At 38.9% G+C, this 18,201-nt stretch overlaps 1 protein-coding gene across 8 annotated transcripts in view; it reads right to left on the reverse strand.

The window, feature by feature from the left end:
• nbeab (neurobeachin b) overlaps positions 1–18,201 on the reverse strand; it is a 200,273-nt gene that overhangs the window by 22,068 nt on the left and 160,004 nt on the right. For all 8 annotated transcript variants that reach the window (XM_040037702.1, XM_040037703.1, XM_040037696.1 and 5 more), the window contains 3 exons: positions 14,778–14,890; positions 2,863–3,003; positions 1,697–1,816 (listed from right to left, as the gene is read on the reverse strand). In XM_040037702.1, coding sequence (XP_039893636.1) covers positions 1,697–1,816; positions 2,863–3,003; positions 14,778–14,890 — 374 coding nt within the window. The remainder of the gene's footprint in view (positions 1–1,696; positions 1,817–2,862; positions 3,004–14,777; positions 14,891–18,201) is intronic.

Below are 18,201 nucleotides of genomic sequence, written 5' to 3' on the forward strand. Positions count from 1 at the left end.
ACACAAGCCTCCGTTGCTTTACACTGTGTCACCTTAATGACATGTTCGTCAAAATCTGTCACCAACGGAGTGCTGCTGGATTCCTTCAGACAACATGGTGGCAGTTCTCTCTGTGTGCATGAAGACGAACGTGTAGATTTGTGTCCAATACCTCCAAGAAAAATCTCCTCGTCTTTGCCCATAGGTGGCTGTGCCAGCTAAACATAACTACATCAGTGCACACCGAAATAAATGAGAAGTATGGATGCACATTAACATTAATGATGGGGTGGTCGGGGAGGTGAGGGCTTGGTCGGTGAAGGGTTGTTTCCATTTGACTTGCTCTTTTAGGAGGTCATCCCCATCAGGGGTTCAGACTGCCTTGGTCTTGTTGTCATTACTGCTGGAGGAGGTTGGGGTTAATGAAGGAGAGACCCTGGTAAAAAACAAGCTCCCTTTAAATTAGAGGCTCAGTGGGCCGGCTTGGTGTACTGGTCTGAAATGACCTTAACCCTGTACTCTCTGCTGGGTCCGGGGAATGGCATTTTTGTGTCTGTCTGGCATGCATGGAGACCTGTTTCTGTGCCTGCCAGACAAACAGCCTATCCTTTTCAAAAGAAGGACTATGCTGAGCAATGTTGTTAACACAGGTATGCGGACCAAAATTACACATTTAAAAAGACAATTTCAATAGTTTGGAAGCTAAATCGTTTTTTAAAAGATTACAGCAAATAATAACGTTAAATTTCCTGATAGTTTATCATGTTGCACTATGACTAATTCATACAAGCTCTTGCACAATATTTTCCTTCTACTAATGCATTATGAAATACTGGTAGCGATCCTGTAGTTTCACGCACAGTCCAGCAGCTTTCCTAATAGATCACTGGCAATGCTACGTGTGTAAAAAGAAATGCATGCAGACATACAAGTAGTTGAAAGTAGACTGTATTTGTTAACAGGGTGGCGTTTGACTATTCAGTTGTTCACTGGTTTGCAGCTTTCTACCTCTGCCTCACATGGATTGCTAGCTGCTCTCCCCCAGATTCTGGCAAGTAAAAGCTCTGTCTGTACATAAAAGACTACATTTTAAATAGCTTTTGTCATTAATGCTTTATTAATTGCCTGCGGCAACACTACCCGATGCAGGGTGTGCTGGAAATATATGACACTTTGAGGTCAGTGTGTATCCCTGCTGCGTGTTATGCAGTGGGCAAAACGGAGACAAATCAGCAGGGTTCAGCGTTTTCGATGACTGCTCTGTGGATTTGCGGAGAGATGGTTTTGTTTTTCTCTCAGATGCAGACTTTGTTCAAAAGCAGGATTGTTCTACCTCTCTGCATGAAATAAATCAAATGTGCATAGGGTATTCCCGTGCACTACGGCTCTTTGAGATTCACTGTTTGGAAGAGGCATTTATAATTGATGGTATATATTTTTGCAGAGGTTTTGAGGCACAGAAAGGAGGAGAGAATATGAAAAAAAGAGGCTTGGTTTGGTATTTTGCAAAATATATAGATGTATGCTATATTACTATAATTTTGCATTGACTTGTGCAATAAATTCTTTTCAACCATCTTTGCTGTAAGAATTGCCTTTCGAAGACCCACAAGTCCACAACACAAGCTTTAAAAAGGAAACTAGCAAGGAATCAAATGTATATCAATTGTATTTATAGATACAGATGTTTTAGTATATCCTTTGTTGTGATTCTCACCTTTACATCTGAGGTGTCCCTCTGACAGTTTCTCCAGGATCGGGAAATGCCTGAAAACGTGCGGTCGGGGTGATCGAATTTGTTGTTGTTGGCACTGAGGAAGAACGTGGTGAAGGGCTCCTATAATGAAAGACATGTATTCATCACAAAAGTCAAATATCTCCACCCAGATTTAAAGTCCTGATTATTATTTTCTCACCCTCTTGACATCTAATTTGATTGCACCTGTCAAAATCTGAGAATTTAAAATATTTTTTCAACCTTGAGGATTAAATTTTAAATGCACGGGAATAGCCTGGATTTTCTGTATTATTCATTGTTATTTTTTCTGTAGCAGAGATCCTTCTTTCATTGTATCCAAGCCTGAGGGAAAATTAATTAGTGCTCTTCCTGAGTACAGTAAGCCATAATGATAATTGGCTCAAATTTGGTTTTCTTAGACTGAGATGGCAACCATTGCCGGTTGGAGCGGAAGGATCACTCACCAGAGGAAGAAAGAGATTGTGAGAACAAACCCAGTGAGGCCAATCTAACTGCTGTCAAGGGAGCTCCCTCAGTTCATCAGCCTTTTTCTACTAATGACGGGGGAGGGGGAGAAATACAGTACAAATTCCTCATAAAGCGCCTTCAAATTAGTAAGATTTTTTAAAATCACATGTGCAGCAACTCAAAGAAGTGGTGGAGGTTAGAAGAGCCTTTTTTGTTGGGAACAGACTGGAAGTACATGTTCTTCCTCCTCCTCTTCTAGAGTAAATGAGGACAGTGCTCAGTAACCTTGATGGACATGTCTCCAGCGCTCACTGGGTTGCCTGAAACACATAAACCTGTCACAGCAGCCTCTGTAAATCATTACCCAGCCACTCTTTATTTAGTTCACATATGCTGGTTTACTGGCCTGTGAAATGTGTTTTCTGAGCGCCATTGGTCTAACTCAGGCCCAATCAAATTGAGATGTCGAGCTGCTTCCTGTGCAGAAGCCAACAGACCTCAAAGAAACAGCATCATCAAGTCTGACAAGTGACAATCAACTTATGCAGACAAAAAATGAAAAACTCTCTGAGGTCTGGGTTTGACTTCATTCCTATTCACATAATTGACTAATTCGGGGATTTTGCACATAGTACAATAATAAGAGGGAGGGTAGCTGCAGGAGAGGTTTTACTCACAATTCTGACAAGCCAGTGCAGGGTGGTGGCAGCTGTGGAGTAGTGGGTGTTGTAATGACAAGGTGGTGTCTGGTCATCTTCCCATGACTCATAACGTTCAGTGAAGAATGCTGCACGCTTTGGGTTCAGGGCACCAATAGGCTGAAAAGGAAATGAGGACAAAACAGGCTTAGCGTTGCCAATTATCAATTTTCTTGTATTCCGTTTCCACTTAAAAGCCTTTATAAAGATGTACTACATATGCTTTGTACAGTCATGTGAAAAAGTTGGTTCACCGTCTTTCAGTTGTAAGGTTTTTATACTATCAGGGGAAAACAAATTTGGCTTTACCGGGTTCTAAAATGATTTCAATACAATCTCAGATTAACAAAAACACACGATATTTCACAGTGTGTTGTTTTTTACTTAACAAAAAACAAAGCCAAAGCCAGTGCCCCCCATTAATTTTCTGTGTTGCTTTATAAGTCTCTTGTATCACAGTGGAGGAATCTTGGCTCACCCTTTCTTCACGATATAAAGTTAATTGAAGTTTGCAGGCATTTGTTCATGCACGACTCCCTTAAAGTCCCACAGCATTTCAATCAGGTTCATCTGCTTGATTGATTTCACTTTTTTCCTCCCATTCTGTTGTAAATTTGATTGTATGCTTGGGATGCTAGTGAAGCAGCAAGGGTTTACTTGGTTTCTCATATTTTCTCCTGCAGTTATGCACTTTGGCTTAGTTTTTGTTAATGAATGACAATGGGTAATATTTCATGTGTTGTTTTTGATCTGAGGTTGTATTTACCTAAATTTTAAGAACCAAGAAAAAACAAATATTTTTATTATGTATTGATATATAAAATCTTAGAATTGAACAATGGTGTACTTACATGTCTGCAAGTCCCATGTTTTGTAAGGCAAACAAACCTTAGAGTTGGTCCTTTTATAAATTTTAATTGACCCTAAAGTCTTAAAGTGTGTTGAGGATTATTTGTCCAGTGCACTGAATTTAAAAGTTTGTGGGGTTTTTTCCCTCTTTGTTTCTTTCCCTACTGTGAACAAGTAGGATGTCACATGATGTAAAGATAAATGTGTCATCATGTCTTTTGTTGATACCTTCCTTCTTAAGAGTTTCTGACATTTCTGGTTATTTCACAAATAGAAGACAATGCAAAAGCTTTTTTTTAAACAAATGATATTCAATCAATGAATATATCAAAGTAAAGAGAGCCAAATAAAATCCTGTTTTTCTATGAATACAACAACAACTACAGTATAGAGTTGAAATAACCAGACATATTGTATGTAGGACATGAAGCTGTCATAGTGGCATAAATCTCAGTAATGAACCTCCGTATATCCTTAAGGGTCAAATGTACAGGTTCAGTGTCTCTGCAGAATTTAGTATGCTGTGAGACAACTTAGTCATTCATTATCTTCTTGTTCAAAATATTCACCAAGCACAGTCAAAATAGACAAAAGCTGCAAATAGTTTATTATTCAAATTCAAAACTGAATAAAAGAAAAAAAATCAGTACTACCAGTATTCATGATAATAACAACTCTACTGTTATAACTATAAGCACTCAAATTGAAGTTTAAGCAAGGCTATGTTGTAGTTACTGGTGCTTGCTGTTTTTAAACTGGGCTAGGTTTGCATTTAAGAAAAAAAAAAATACAGAAATTTCAGTGAGTGTTTGTTTCAGTGAGGACTGTGCTGCAGAATTTTAAGAATATTCGTAAATAAAATGAAAGATTTAAAAAAAAAAAATTAAGTCATTTTATTCTAACATAAATATTCTGTATTTATATGTTATTCGTTACTGTATACCTGCATGAGTATTTGATATTGCTTTGTTGTTACCACATTCTCATCACAACCACGTTTATTAGCCTGACTTGTAGCCACCTGCTTGGCCTGCTAAAGAACTGGAAATAACAGCTTTTGGCATTTTCTGCAACGCTTAACTATAAAGCAGTTCCTTTGAAAAAATCTCCATAAGATCTAAGGAGACATTTTGAATTTGGCTTATGGTTATCTCACATAACAGAAAGTTATGGGTCCGTATATCAGAGACAGACACAAAAATCATGAACTCATCATTCCCATCATACAGTGTCAACTTAGATCTCATGTTTTTTCAAAAGAAAACTATCTTCTCTGTGAAATAAAAAAAAACTAAACATGAGTGCTAAACTGACTTGTATAATATATTCCACTTGATCCCTGGGCAACAAGACTAGTCAGTCCTGTGTTGTTTTGCATGCATAATTTCTAAATATTACAGCACGTCTCATGAGTCATCTCCAATCTAAATTAAATTTTTTATGTACAAGCAAATCTATGGTGGTCATGCAAAGGTTATAGAAAACAACAATGCTGTATAAGTCTGGAAAAAAAGCATAGAAAATTCATATTTTTGTACATTCCTAAAAGGCACTTTCTTAACTTTGTAGCCCTCACTATTTGGCTCATCATTGCAGTTTGTAAAAACTATAGTGCATGGAAAAATAACATGTGAAGCACACTAATTCCTGCATGGGGATATGGATGATTTGCTTACCTATGATATCAAAATAGTGAGAGTAACATTATGGTCCAAACATTTTTTATTTTTATGGGATTTTTTGCAGTTTTAAAGTAATGAATCCTACTTCACTTATCCTCATAGGAACATCTCAAGCATCTCATGTCAATTAGTTCTCTGTTCTTACTTAAATTAAGAACAAATTAAATGTGTAAATTAAATGTAGCAATAGCTGAAGAATAACTGGACAGAATTAACGTAAAGAAAGCTGCAGAACCTTGGAAGGTACCAGTTGGGACATTTGTAGTAATACTGGGTGGGAAGCGGTGGAAAGTTCAGGGCAGACATGGAGCTTTACTCTGGCAATTGTCTGTCAGAGCCTGTTATTCTTCTGAACCCTTAAAGTAACTGTTGCGCTGTCTTCTGTCTAAAATTTAAATAGGCATGTTGGCAGGGGTTAGCAGGATGGTGCGTTAAGGATGGAGGGAAGAGATATGTGTGTCTCCTACTAAAACGCTGTGGCTAATCCATGTGGATTAACCCTAGCTGACCTTATTTACACCCAACACACCCATCATGGCAAGCACTTTACTCTGAACTGCTACTCTTGGCTTTAACACAGTGGGGGAGCTAATATTTATTGGGGTGGCCACTCTGATGCTAGTACTTACACATTTGGGTGGCACAGAAAATGAAGTTTTCCTGTATTGTAAATCACTGTAATCAAATATTATATTTGTCGGTCACTTGATCTGAGAATTTGCTTATATAGGCATGCTGCACTTTAGTAGCACATGATAAAGACCAATGTGGACATTGTTAAAAACTGCTATAACAATAGTAGCTACTGAATCGCAATTTCTGTGCATGTGCCCTTTATGGGCTATGTGCATGTGTGGGGTGGTCACCCTTTAAAACTCCACCTGGGTCAGCAATCCTTTGTGCTTTAACACATAGCTGTTTTTAGTACCAGGAAAATACAGTGAAATCTAATAATGCAACACTGTGTTATAGTACTGGAGGCTTAGACATTGAGGTAAGCCACAGGCATGGTTTTAAAAGTGTACAATACACACTCTTAAAATTATCAGCTGAAGGAAACTGGAGATCAGTTTTTCAGAGGAAAAAAATGATCTTAAAAAACCCCCAGTATGGCTAGTATTTTTAGCAGAAAAGTTTGCTCATTATTAAAAATACTCCCCATAATATGCGCACAAAAAACAAGCAGAAATGATTGAAACGTCACAGCGTTGCATTTAAAAAAAAACCTGCTGCCTAATTATTTAGACCCCATAAATAATCACTGCTATATATATTTTACATCTATCCAATTATTTCCACTGTTAGGCAAAATCTTAGAGGGTTTTTTTTTTTTTTTTTTAACCACAGCCTTAGCAATAACTTCAATATTAAACTGACACCATCACTGGGTTTTAGCCCTTTGGCAGCTGTTTCATTTTTATGTGTTTTAAGGCAACAGAATTACTCCCATTAAACATACATTTAGTGGTGAATAAATTGCTTTCTCTGCCTTTTCAATCACCTCATCCAATATGAGAGCCTTAGAAGCATATTGGCAGTCAATATTAATATACTCAGTACCACTGAATCAGTTGCACAGGGGGAAGGGTGACTGGTAATGTAATCAATGGCAGCTTTTCTACCTGGAAGCTGCAGCTCAGAGGTCAGAAGAAATAAAATAAAAGCAGTTTGAGGCTTATGTCTATTCTAACGTTATTAAAAACTGCACTGTTATTGTTTTAGCTGGGTGCAGTCAGTATGAAACCTCAATATGGGAGACTCTCTTGCTCACTACCATCGTATCTGCGTGTGGTGCACTGCACATTCCTGAAGCTCTAAGTCAAAACTAAATGCAGTCTCTTTTTTACTTTTTTCAGTCCTTTCTTAAAATCTAATGGCAGTCCACATCAGTGTTAGCACAATTGAATAGACTGAAAGAGAAGTTTATTGAGATCTGCGCAGATTTATGGGGTGATAATAGCCTTGCATGTGACGTCTTGGCCCAGCTGGATTGGGGTGTAAGCCACAAGACGTCTCACACTCTGTAAAAGCACTGCTAGTGTGACTAATGCAGGTTAGAGCTGTATAAAAGATCCAGGTAAATACATGTGACAGGGGGAGAAAAGTGAAGAAAAGACAGCTGAAGGTACTAATGAGAATAAAGAGGAATGCCAAACTGGCAATAGTGGTAAGTTTATAAAAAGGCTTACTTGCTCAGCTTAATATTATGGTACCAAAGAGAAAGCTGGAAAATTTACTAAAATGTGTTGAAATTAGAGAATAGGTGACATATTTTGATGAAAGATTATAACAATTAACTACACTAAGATTTATAATTTGGGTACATTCAAGGGCCTCTGCCTCTGTACTGTGATTCACAGCTACCAAGACTTCTACCTAAACTAACAGAAACTGGAGCACCAAATTGCAGAGAAGAGATCCAAACACGCCTTAATTGACAAAGTACTTCCTGTTAATTCTTCTGTGTGGCTCTACATTCATTTAAAAAAAAAAAAAATCCACAGCTAAACACCTTCCAACGTGTTTAGCTGTGCAAGCATAAAGGGAATGAGGCATTTTCTATGTCATTTGTAATGTAGTGCAGAAGTGCTTTTTATTTCACTTTCCAGAAAACATGTGAGGATAACTAAACAAACACACTACATGGGAAACCCACAAGACCCAGGTCACTGAAGAAAAGGGTTTTTCACACATTTGTTAAAGGGTGATTGTTCAAAACTGCACAAGTCAGGGTTGTTATATAGCTAGTACAAACCAAAAATATGGGCTATGAAGCTGACAAATACCAAACTGGGCGTGTCTCACATGATGATATAGTTGTAAACATACTATCATGAAAACTTTTTGCCCCCTTCTTGACCTGAGTAAATACAAAATATAGCTTGTAAGTGATGATTTCATTTATTAAGGGAAAAAGACTATCCAAACCTACCTGGCCCTAAGTAAAAAAAAGTAATTGCCCCCTAAACCTAAAAACGGTTTGCCAACTTTGCCAACAAGGACTGCAATCACGCTTTTGTGATAACTGGCAAAAATTCTTTCACATTATTGTGGAGGGATTTTGGTCCACTCTTCTTTCCAGAATTGTTTAAATTCAGTCACACTGGAGGGTTTTCGAGCATAAATGGCCCATTTAATGTAATGCCAAAGCATCTCAATCTGATTTAAGTGTACACTTTGACGAGATCATTCCAGGATCTTATATTTGATCTTTTTGAGCCATTTAGAGGTGGACTGTTCTGTTTCGCATCATTGTCCTGCTGCATAATTCAAATGCAATTGAGCTTCAGAACACAAATGGATGGCCAGGCATTCTTCTTCAGGATTTTCTACTTGAGAGCAGAATTCCTCATCATTCCGTCAGTTACAGCAAGTTGTCCATCTCCTGAAGGAGCAATACATCTGCAGAACATCACACAACCACCATCCTGTTCGATTGCTGGTATGATGTTTTTTTTTTACGGACAAGGGGGTAATTGCTTCTTCAAATAGGGCCAGGTAGTTTTAGATAGCTTTTTTCCCTTCAGTGAAATCATCTTTAAAAAGTGAGTTTCGCATTTATCCAATGGTATCGTTATTCAGTGTTAGAATCCAGTCGATAATCTGAAACATGTAAGACAAATACGCAAAAAAGTAAATAAACTCGGTAAATAAATTCAAAGTATAGTTGTTGAACAGTGGTCCGTGTGTAGACTGCATATTAGGGTAACAAAAGCAATGGTCACCTATTTGTAAAGATGAGGTTGTAAACTGAAATCTTGTATTCATGCTTAATGAACTCACTTTATTACTCCAAAATCAGCACCACACTGTAGAGTATTATGATTCACCATCTTAAAGAATCATGAGCACATGTCTGGTTGTACCAAAATCCAACTGCAACTACAATTAGATGATTATTAACAGAGTAAATCTGTATACTAATTGAAAGAAACGTTTGTCTAATTAGTTCTCATTTTAAGCTATGAGCGCAACCAATTTGTGACAAAATGAAGGGTGACTTAAAGTCCACACATTGTACTGAAATGACTCTGGGTAGCCTGAAAAAGAGACTACATCCATAACATGTTTGCCTAAATAATGCACTCAGCTACAACAGCATGCAGGACTGACACAATGAAGCTCCCATGCAGTTGTTCCAGTGGAATTTAAGCATAAAAAAAAAATAAGGACACTTCCAGTTTACCCCAAATTCTGTACATGTCCAAATTTTTGCTATAATACATAAAATCTCTGTGTGTTTTTTAATTTGTCTGTGAATGCTTCCTAGACCAAATGAATTTGAACAACAAAACTTTGCATACAGGTACTTGGGTCCTGTAGATTCATATCTATATTAGATATTATGCTGCCAAGTATCCACCTAGCAATGGGCTAAAATTACCAGTTTTTAGCACTTATACATCTATAATGGCTTATAAAAATCATTCTATCCATTTTATCTCACAACAATAACATCTAATTTATATCCCTAAAAGCTGAAGTAAGCATGGTTTATTATGATAGCATCACATTGCCAACCAACCACCTAGCCATGAGCTAAAATGACCGATTTTTAGCATATGAACAACAGCTACTCCCCCCCCCCCCCCCCCCCCGCTGCCTTTTTTTTTTTTTTTTTTTTGCCAACAGCACCAACAGGCCTTGCCCATTAGCATGGGCATGTTGCTACAGGCTTATAGTACACACCTCAATGGCTGGTGTCATGGTTTCCTGTTCCAGTATTAAGAAGGCATACTAGTCTATTGAAAGATGTCCAAGTATGATTGTTTAGGTTTACCTCTAACATTGAATACATCTGAATAATGAATTATGTGGTTGATCTGTGGTAAAAAAGAATTTCCTTAAAACCTTAAAAAACAAAAGGACAAAATGTATAACTGAAACTATGTCCCAAAAATCGAGGTTTAATTAAACTGGTTATGGAGAATGAATGAAATACGCCAATGAATAATGTATGGAAATATAAAAAGTTGATTTTCTGTTTAAACAACTGTACAAAATAATGTACAATGTCTCCAGTAATATAAGAAAAGACAAAGGATTTCACTGGTCGCTTATTCCTGTCATACTCACCATCTGTTGATAAGCAAAAATCAAGCTTTGCTTGCATCTGTTCAACAAACAATAATAGCCTCTTACCTTCTCCTTACATTACATATCACACTGATTACAGATATAAGACCATGAAAACAACAGCTTCAGACAACGCCACACTTTCTCCCATCTGACTTCATTTCTTCTATAACACCTGACCAAAGGAAATGCAGCTGAACAAAGTATGATCAAACTTGGATTTAACTTCAGATTTAATCAGGATCATTTGTGGTGTTGCACTCCAAAGATGTAGGAAATGAACGTGGCCATTGGTGAGTGAGCGTGCAGAGAGTGTCTCCATTTGTTTGGTCATATCTAAGCTACCTCCCAAAGAGACGCATATTGCATTTTATATTTCAAAAGAAATTACATTACAGTATGTTGCTGTGGTGCTCTGTCAGGGGAAGTCACAGTCGTTTTTGCTTGCCTCGTCAGAGGCAGGGCTGCATGCAGCTCCAGTCTAATGCAATCAAGTTGCTCCAACTCAAGATAAAGCAGATGTGCTCCAAACAGCCTGACTGGAGCGGAAGTGTGAGTGATGAAGCCTCCACTATAGAGAGAAAAGTGTGGAGGGAGTGCTTTGCAGCAGCCAAGCTGTGTCTGTGTTACTGAAAGTTTTTCTGTTAGAGATTCTCAGCTCAGAGAGGAAGAAAATAGCCTCCTATATATTGTAGCTCTTTCAAGACCATGAGGGGGTTGTTTTTTTTCCGAATTTGTTAAGGTGGAAATATACATTTAAATTGAATAAAATCTGCGCTTGTGTCACATTTTTGTTATGTCTGTCAAAATGTTTTTCAAAAGATACACGTAATACATTTTTCTGTGTGAAGAAAAAGCATGTTGAGCAACATCTGCTTCCTTTGCTTTCTTATGCAATTAAATATATTTCCATCACATCATTTAACAGCTATGAGGAAGATAGTTTCCATACATCTATCATCTACTTGTCACTTTGTCAAAAAATAATCATTAGAATCTAATGAAACACTTCATTGCATGAGAATGTAGCTGACATCCAAATATGCAGAACTCCGGCCTCGAGGCAAATCGACACAGCATTCAGCAGAACTTTGAAGCTAACTGAATGCAGGAAATGTAGGTGTGTACAGGTTTGGGAGGTTCTCATTAAGTAGATCAGTACAGATGTCGAGCAGTTTAGACAATACTGTCCATCAAGTGACAGTTGCACATAATTGGAAAACAGGTCTCAGGTATGACTCGTCTGTGAGAAAGAAAACCTCCCAAACTGTGCAATGTCCCTATGAGGTTATGAATACTAATCTAATAACAATTTACAAAGCCTTAATGTTGCCTAATTGTACTGCAATTATATTGTATTAACCTAAGAGTAATGATGTGATAGTTTGTCTTCTTAATGCTGCAACCTGAGTTCTCACGTGACAGGTGATATTACATTGGGTGAGTTGATTTTACTAAACCACAGGGCAAAAATAGACAGACAAGTTAAAAGAAAAACTTTATTTAAAGAACATTTTGTTGCAGCCCGTAATGTGGGGTATAATCTGCTAAGTTCAGGGACAGCCTGAATTCCTTCTATATAAAAAACAAGCAAAACATGCTTTTTTTATTTTATTTCATGTGATAGACTGAGAGCCTATCCAAAGTGTAACTAAATGTACTATTTTCCAGATCTTCCAGTTACCAAAAGCAGACAAATTCTGAGATACCAGTGAGCTTTAAAAACTGTCTGTCTTTTTTCATCTTCAATAAAAACACCAGTATATTTATTCTCCTAGGTGTCACCATTAGGCATAGCATCCAGCTATCAGTGGAAAAGCAAAGGCTGAATGAAACTAGGCCTTAGTTACCTCAGGTCTAGAGATTGGTTGGCAACCCCCTGGCAATCAGACCTCGCTAGAAAAGTGTGTATTCCCTGACTGCTTGTTGAGTGGTTGCTGGCAGTCTTTTGGTGAAACTGCTCACAATGAGGTACGTTATACAGTGCACCAACTCGTTAAGAGACTTGGACCCAGTGACAGGACTGATGCGTCATCACCTACCAAACACTTACCCAGAAATCTGACTCAGATTAATCTGAAAAAGACTGAATTCCTGAAGAACTACTAACGTATTCTTAATGGTACTCAAAACATGGGTACTGTATAAAACAATTTGAAATTATATCCAGCCTCAGTTTCCTGATACATGTACAAATCCCTGGCTAAACACTGAAGAAAGTCACCACCTAATATACAATGAATGTCTCCAGAGACTACTGCTACTACCACTGATCCATAAATGAACAAAAAAGGGCAGATGAAACAGAGAAGAGAAGAGTGGGGGCTGTCGTCCCTCTCTGCTACACCAGCTTATGTGAACTTTTGGAGGTAAGAGCCCCGGGGTTCCAAGGACAACTGTCAGGAGACACAGGCTGTGAACTCATGCTAATGAAGGCAGCTCGGCCCTGTAAACAGCATGGGAGGATGTCACTAGAATACATTACAATACATAACTGTCTCCCCGGGGCAGGAGGGTTCCACATGGCACAGCCCTGATCACTCCCCTCGACACACACATCTCTATACACACGCATACACATTCTGTGGCTTTTTCATCCCACCTGGATACCCCACAGGTAAAGAAAACGACAAGACAAGACACACAACTGTTTGTCCAAAATGTTTTCTGTTTAGTTCTCCAGAGGAGTAAAACCTTTCTTTCTTTCTTTTTTAAAATTAACAACACTTTAACTTGTGACTGATTGTTTCATAGTTTTATTTCAAAGTCCTCCGTCTCTCTCACCACAAAACCAAGAAAACAGATGCTTTGAAATGCTGAAAATTGATACAAACTGTTGAGAACTGAGATGGCAAAATGAGGCTCTTAGGCTGCGTGTTGGTGCTTTGAGGGGAACGAGGCAGCGATAAAGTGAGTGAGAGAGAGAGCTCAGACAGGAATGTGACTGTTTTCAGGTCAGTGAGCTGGAGTGTGCATGGGCGAGAGAGCGAGAGCGAAAGAAAGAGAGACAGAAAGGGGAGGGGGTAAACCTATAAACCAGGCCACAGTTCTGCTGCCTTTTTCCCCCCTCATTCAAAGACAGAGCAAACATAACACTGAACTTTATCTATCAGGGTTGCAGGGCATTAAGGACATTGTATCGTAGCTGTTGTGATTTGGCACTGTTACCCGAGCTCTTACTATTGCTCAGCTTGATCTTTTTTGGACAAGCCATATTTAGAACATCTTTCACTGCGGCACTCTGCTGATGAATTCTCTTATCAGTTCATTGACCTTGAAAATAAAAGTATATTACTCGCAGAAACTTGAACTGCTGCATGGCAGAATTTAGACGAAAATATCCTTGAAATCGTACAGTTTGTGTTGAGTGTATGAAGACTCGGGCTGTGCAGACATCCATTATTTAGCCCCCCAAGGATAAAGTTGTCATGATTTTACTCTTGTGTTATGCAGACTGTTCTACAAATTTGTTGAAGGACAGTCTGGATTTAACTTACAGTATATATTCATTTTGTATACATTTTCCATATTGTGATGCTGTATATGCATTTCAAAAAACTATTTCTAATTTATGTTATGATAATGACTTAAAATGAGCTGATCATGCTGGGTGTATGATGGTAAATGGCCTGTATTTGTATAGCGCTGTACTCAGTCCCTAAGGATCCCAAAGCGTTTTACACATTCAGTCATCCACCCATTCACACACACATTCACACACTGGTGATGGCAAGCTACATTGTAGCCACAGCTGCGAGGCTGCCGGACACTGACCACCACCAGTAGGCAACGGGTGAAGTGTCTTGCCCAAGGACACAGCGACCGAAACTGTCGGAGCCGGGGCTCGAACAGGCAACCTTTCGATTACAAGACGAACTGCCAACTCTTGAGCCACGATTGCCCCATGATGAACTCAGTGTTGCCTTGCTGAGTTCATCGAGTTAGACTTGTGGTAGTAAAACATGTAAAAGCCTCTCTAGTGCAAGACCACAGAGATATGTTAAGGATATATCCAAAGCACACAGTACAAACTGTGTGTTGAGACAATGCAGCACCCAACAAAAGGGAGTAAACTTGTATAAAGTAGAGGAGTGCATTTCATGATGCTACAATCAGCATTTTCCACTTCAGTGCAGAGACAGCACATGATTCCTTTGCCAGTAAATACCATATTGTTTTACAATCTGACTCCTAATAAGAAAATCCCCTGCCATTAGATCCGGCTGCCCCTTCTTGCCCCTCTTTTTTTCCATCATTTTAAGGTGAACAGCCGAGAGGCCCCTGTACCTTTGAGAGGTCTCTGAAGTTCGCTGGCAGGGTCAAGTCCAGCTCCTCCGAGTCATAGTTGGTGAGGACCCAGGGAAACACCGGGTACTGGTTCAGATCATTGTATGTCCTCCCTAAACACACAGAGGAGACAGAAAACTGTGAGTGATGATGGGCTGGAGGCGAACAGAGGGGTTGAAAGCAGGGCAGCGTACACTTGAGGCTTCAGTTACTTTAGGGGATCAACATGCAACATTCCAACAAGCCCCCAATCAGACGGACTTCCTTCCACACTTCACAGAGAGTCTGCCAAGAAAACACATACACTAATGGTAGAAAATGTGAGAATGATTCTGCGTTTCCCATGACTCTGCCTGCTGTGTCTCCTTTGTTAATAGACTGTGGGAACTGCAGGAGGCCTGTCTTTAAGTATATGGAAAACATAAGCATTTTCAAGTAGTTAGGAGACAATGTAATTGCAGAGGTATACGTTCTTCTGGGGGAAGGAGTCATGTCTTCTGGGGACATGACTTCCAATGCCTGAAATCTCACAGCAAATCTGATTGCTGATTGACCAGATGTTCTCAAAGGAAAATATGATTTTCAGATGAGAAAACTTGGAAACCTGGAAAAGCCAAGAGCATGTACCATGTTGTCAATAACGCTTTACTTTTCCTTTGAAGATGACATTGATACAGCTGCAAGGTCAGGTGGTGGCCAGTTGTAATCCAGGACTGGGATGGGGCTGCTTTTTGCTAGAATTTTTACTGCTTGTGATAAATCATGCTGAAAACTTTGGCTCAAAGTAAACTGAGAGTTAAAATGTAACAACTTCTTTTCCAGGAAAAATGAAACAAAAGGGCACAAAAGAGATTCTAAGATGTCAGACCATGGTATCCTAGGATATCCTATCTTTATATGATTAAAACAAACACAGATGTTTCCTAGAAATGTCCAGTGATTGAATATAAACTGTTTTCTAGCTTCTTTAGTTAAACATTCTATACTAAAGAAGCAACAATTCCAGGACTGAAAAATAACCAACTCTACAGCAGAAATAAGCAGACAGTTTTGATCTCTACAGCTAATTTCCCTTTCAAGACACTACTACACATGACATATTACAATGTCATTATTTAGTGAATAAACATGAAGCCAAAATTCAGAACCAATGTATGAAAGTACACCCCATACTGCTTCCACAGGAATTAACTGTCAGAGTTCATTTCAGGCGCCATAGGGCCTCAGATAACATGTTAAATCTTATTGTTCACTCAGTACAATTAGAAAAAGACTGTAGTAGTATTTTTTTTTTTTTTGAAAAACCACCCGAAGAAAGCCACTTCTCTCTAAACTTCTCTTCCCCCCCAAAAAAACAAACAAACAAACAAACAAAACAAAACAAAACATGGCAGCATGGCTAGGTTGCATATAAAAAAACTACAAGACTTCTGGAACAATGTCCTTGGACAGACCAGACCAAAGTAAGTATGTTTGGCCATAATGGACAGTGCTATGTTTGGCAAAAAAATAAGCACAGCATGCTTGCACAAACATCTCATACCAACTGTCAGCATGTTGGTGAAGGGGTTATGATTTGAGCTTGTTTTTCAACCGCAGGACCCAGGCACCTTGCAGTTATTCAGTGGACAATGAACTCCTCTGTGTACCAAAATATTATAGATTCAAATGTGAGTCCATCTGTTTGACAGCTAAAGCTTGGTCAAAAACTGGGTCATAGAACAGGACGATGCTCCCAAGCACAGCAGCAAATCTACAACAGAAGTGCGTAAAAAGAAAACCATCAAGGTGCTGCAATGGCCCAGTGAAAGTCCAGACTTTAACCTGACTGAAATGCTGTGACGGGGCCTTAAGAAAGTTGTGCTTAAATGAATGCCCAAAGCAGGAACTCCAGCAACACTTGAGGGAAGATGAACAACTTTAATAATTGACCAACGCGTTTCGGCTTAAATGAATGCCCACAAACCTTGGTGTACATTGGTTTTCACATTACTCTATTCTAGAGGTTGGGTTTTTATATAAATCACCCTAAATTGTATTAACACCTAAAGTCATGTGTAATTCAAGGCTACTGTGCTACTATAATTTAGCTACTGTAAGTACTAAGTGAGTGCAAACTTGTTTTGTTAAGGGTAAGTTTGTACTGAAAGACACTAGAGAGCCCACTACTATTTTTTTCCTGTTTTCAACCAAGCTGTTATCACTGGCTGGTAACTACCCAGCTTGTTACGCTCAGTGCAAGACAGAATGACCAAAATGCTAAATTCAAGGTATCATATTGAATCTTTGCATATGCACCCTGCTGCTTTAGAATGACATTCTATCATGTAATAGAAAAACACATTTACTAAAGTCAACTTTTCAACTAAAGCACAAATGGGAATAATAAGGAAAGAATAATAAAGGATGTTTCACTACATCTAGGTCTAATTAGATTGTTCCCAGGTTTTTAATGATTAACTATTAAATATTATCAACTTGAACCAGTCAATCAGTTACGATTCTGCAGCAGGTTGGCCTTAGAAAATCCCAAACTAGCCAAGCAAGTGAAAACGTCTGACAGGCACTCATGGAGAAGGCTTCTGCAGAGTAACCAGGGTCTGGGGGAATCTAGAGAACATAATTATCCAGGTTAATGCCATGCACTCAAAAGGAAACAGCAGGCTGAGTGTGGAGGATGAGTTGGGCATTGTTGTGGTTAGACCTACTTGCGCTGAGGCCTGAGCTGGGGTGGCAGGATGTTAATAACAGTGGAATAGTGTTTAATTAGAAGACCATTTCCCGTTCGCACCTCTTCCCAGCATTTCACCCCCCGCCTGTCTACCGCTCCACACTATTCTGACATCCCTGGCAGCCCAGGTCATTACCAGGGATTTTTAATGAATTTTGGGCATGTTTTTCTGTCTGCCTTACATCTAATTAGCTGACAATAATGTATCGAAGTCGAGCACAAGCTAAATATAAATATGCATGAATATGCAGCGAGAGAGAGGATGACACCTTTCTGAGCAGAATAGCGTAGAGTCGCTCTTGCCTTCCCTGTTAGTTGCAGTTCAGATCAGAGAGTCGACAACAGAACCTTTCAGCTCCGCAGACACACGTGTGCACACTCTCACAAAGCCAGGCACTAATTATCTGGAAAAATCTGCTGCGCCTGCTCTTTGCTTCAAACAGCATACTCCCATGAGCAGTGAAGTTTACAATGTTGAGCACCTCTTAAGACTACCATGGATTCTTAAACAAATACGACATAACTGAGGCTACTGATAGTAGCTTCCAGCACCACTGACACATAAAGTTTATTGATCGTGATAGCAAACCTTAAAGCCATAAGACTCTAATGGGGAAAGTTTCACATATATAATAGATTAAAACTCTGCGATTTCACCGGTTGGAAATTTTGTCCGGATAAGGAAGAAAACAA

This window comes from Simochromis diagramma, unplaced genomic scaffold (genome assembly GCF_900408965.1).
Source record: "Simochromis diagramma unplaced genomic scaffold, fSimDia1.1 OVJJ01000463.1, whole genome shotgun sequence".
In the NCBI taxonomy this organism is placed as follows: Eukaryota; Metazoa; Chordata; class Actinopteri; order Cichliformes; family Cichlidae; genus Simochromis; species Simochromis diagramma.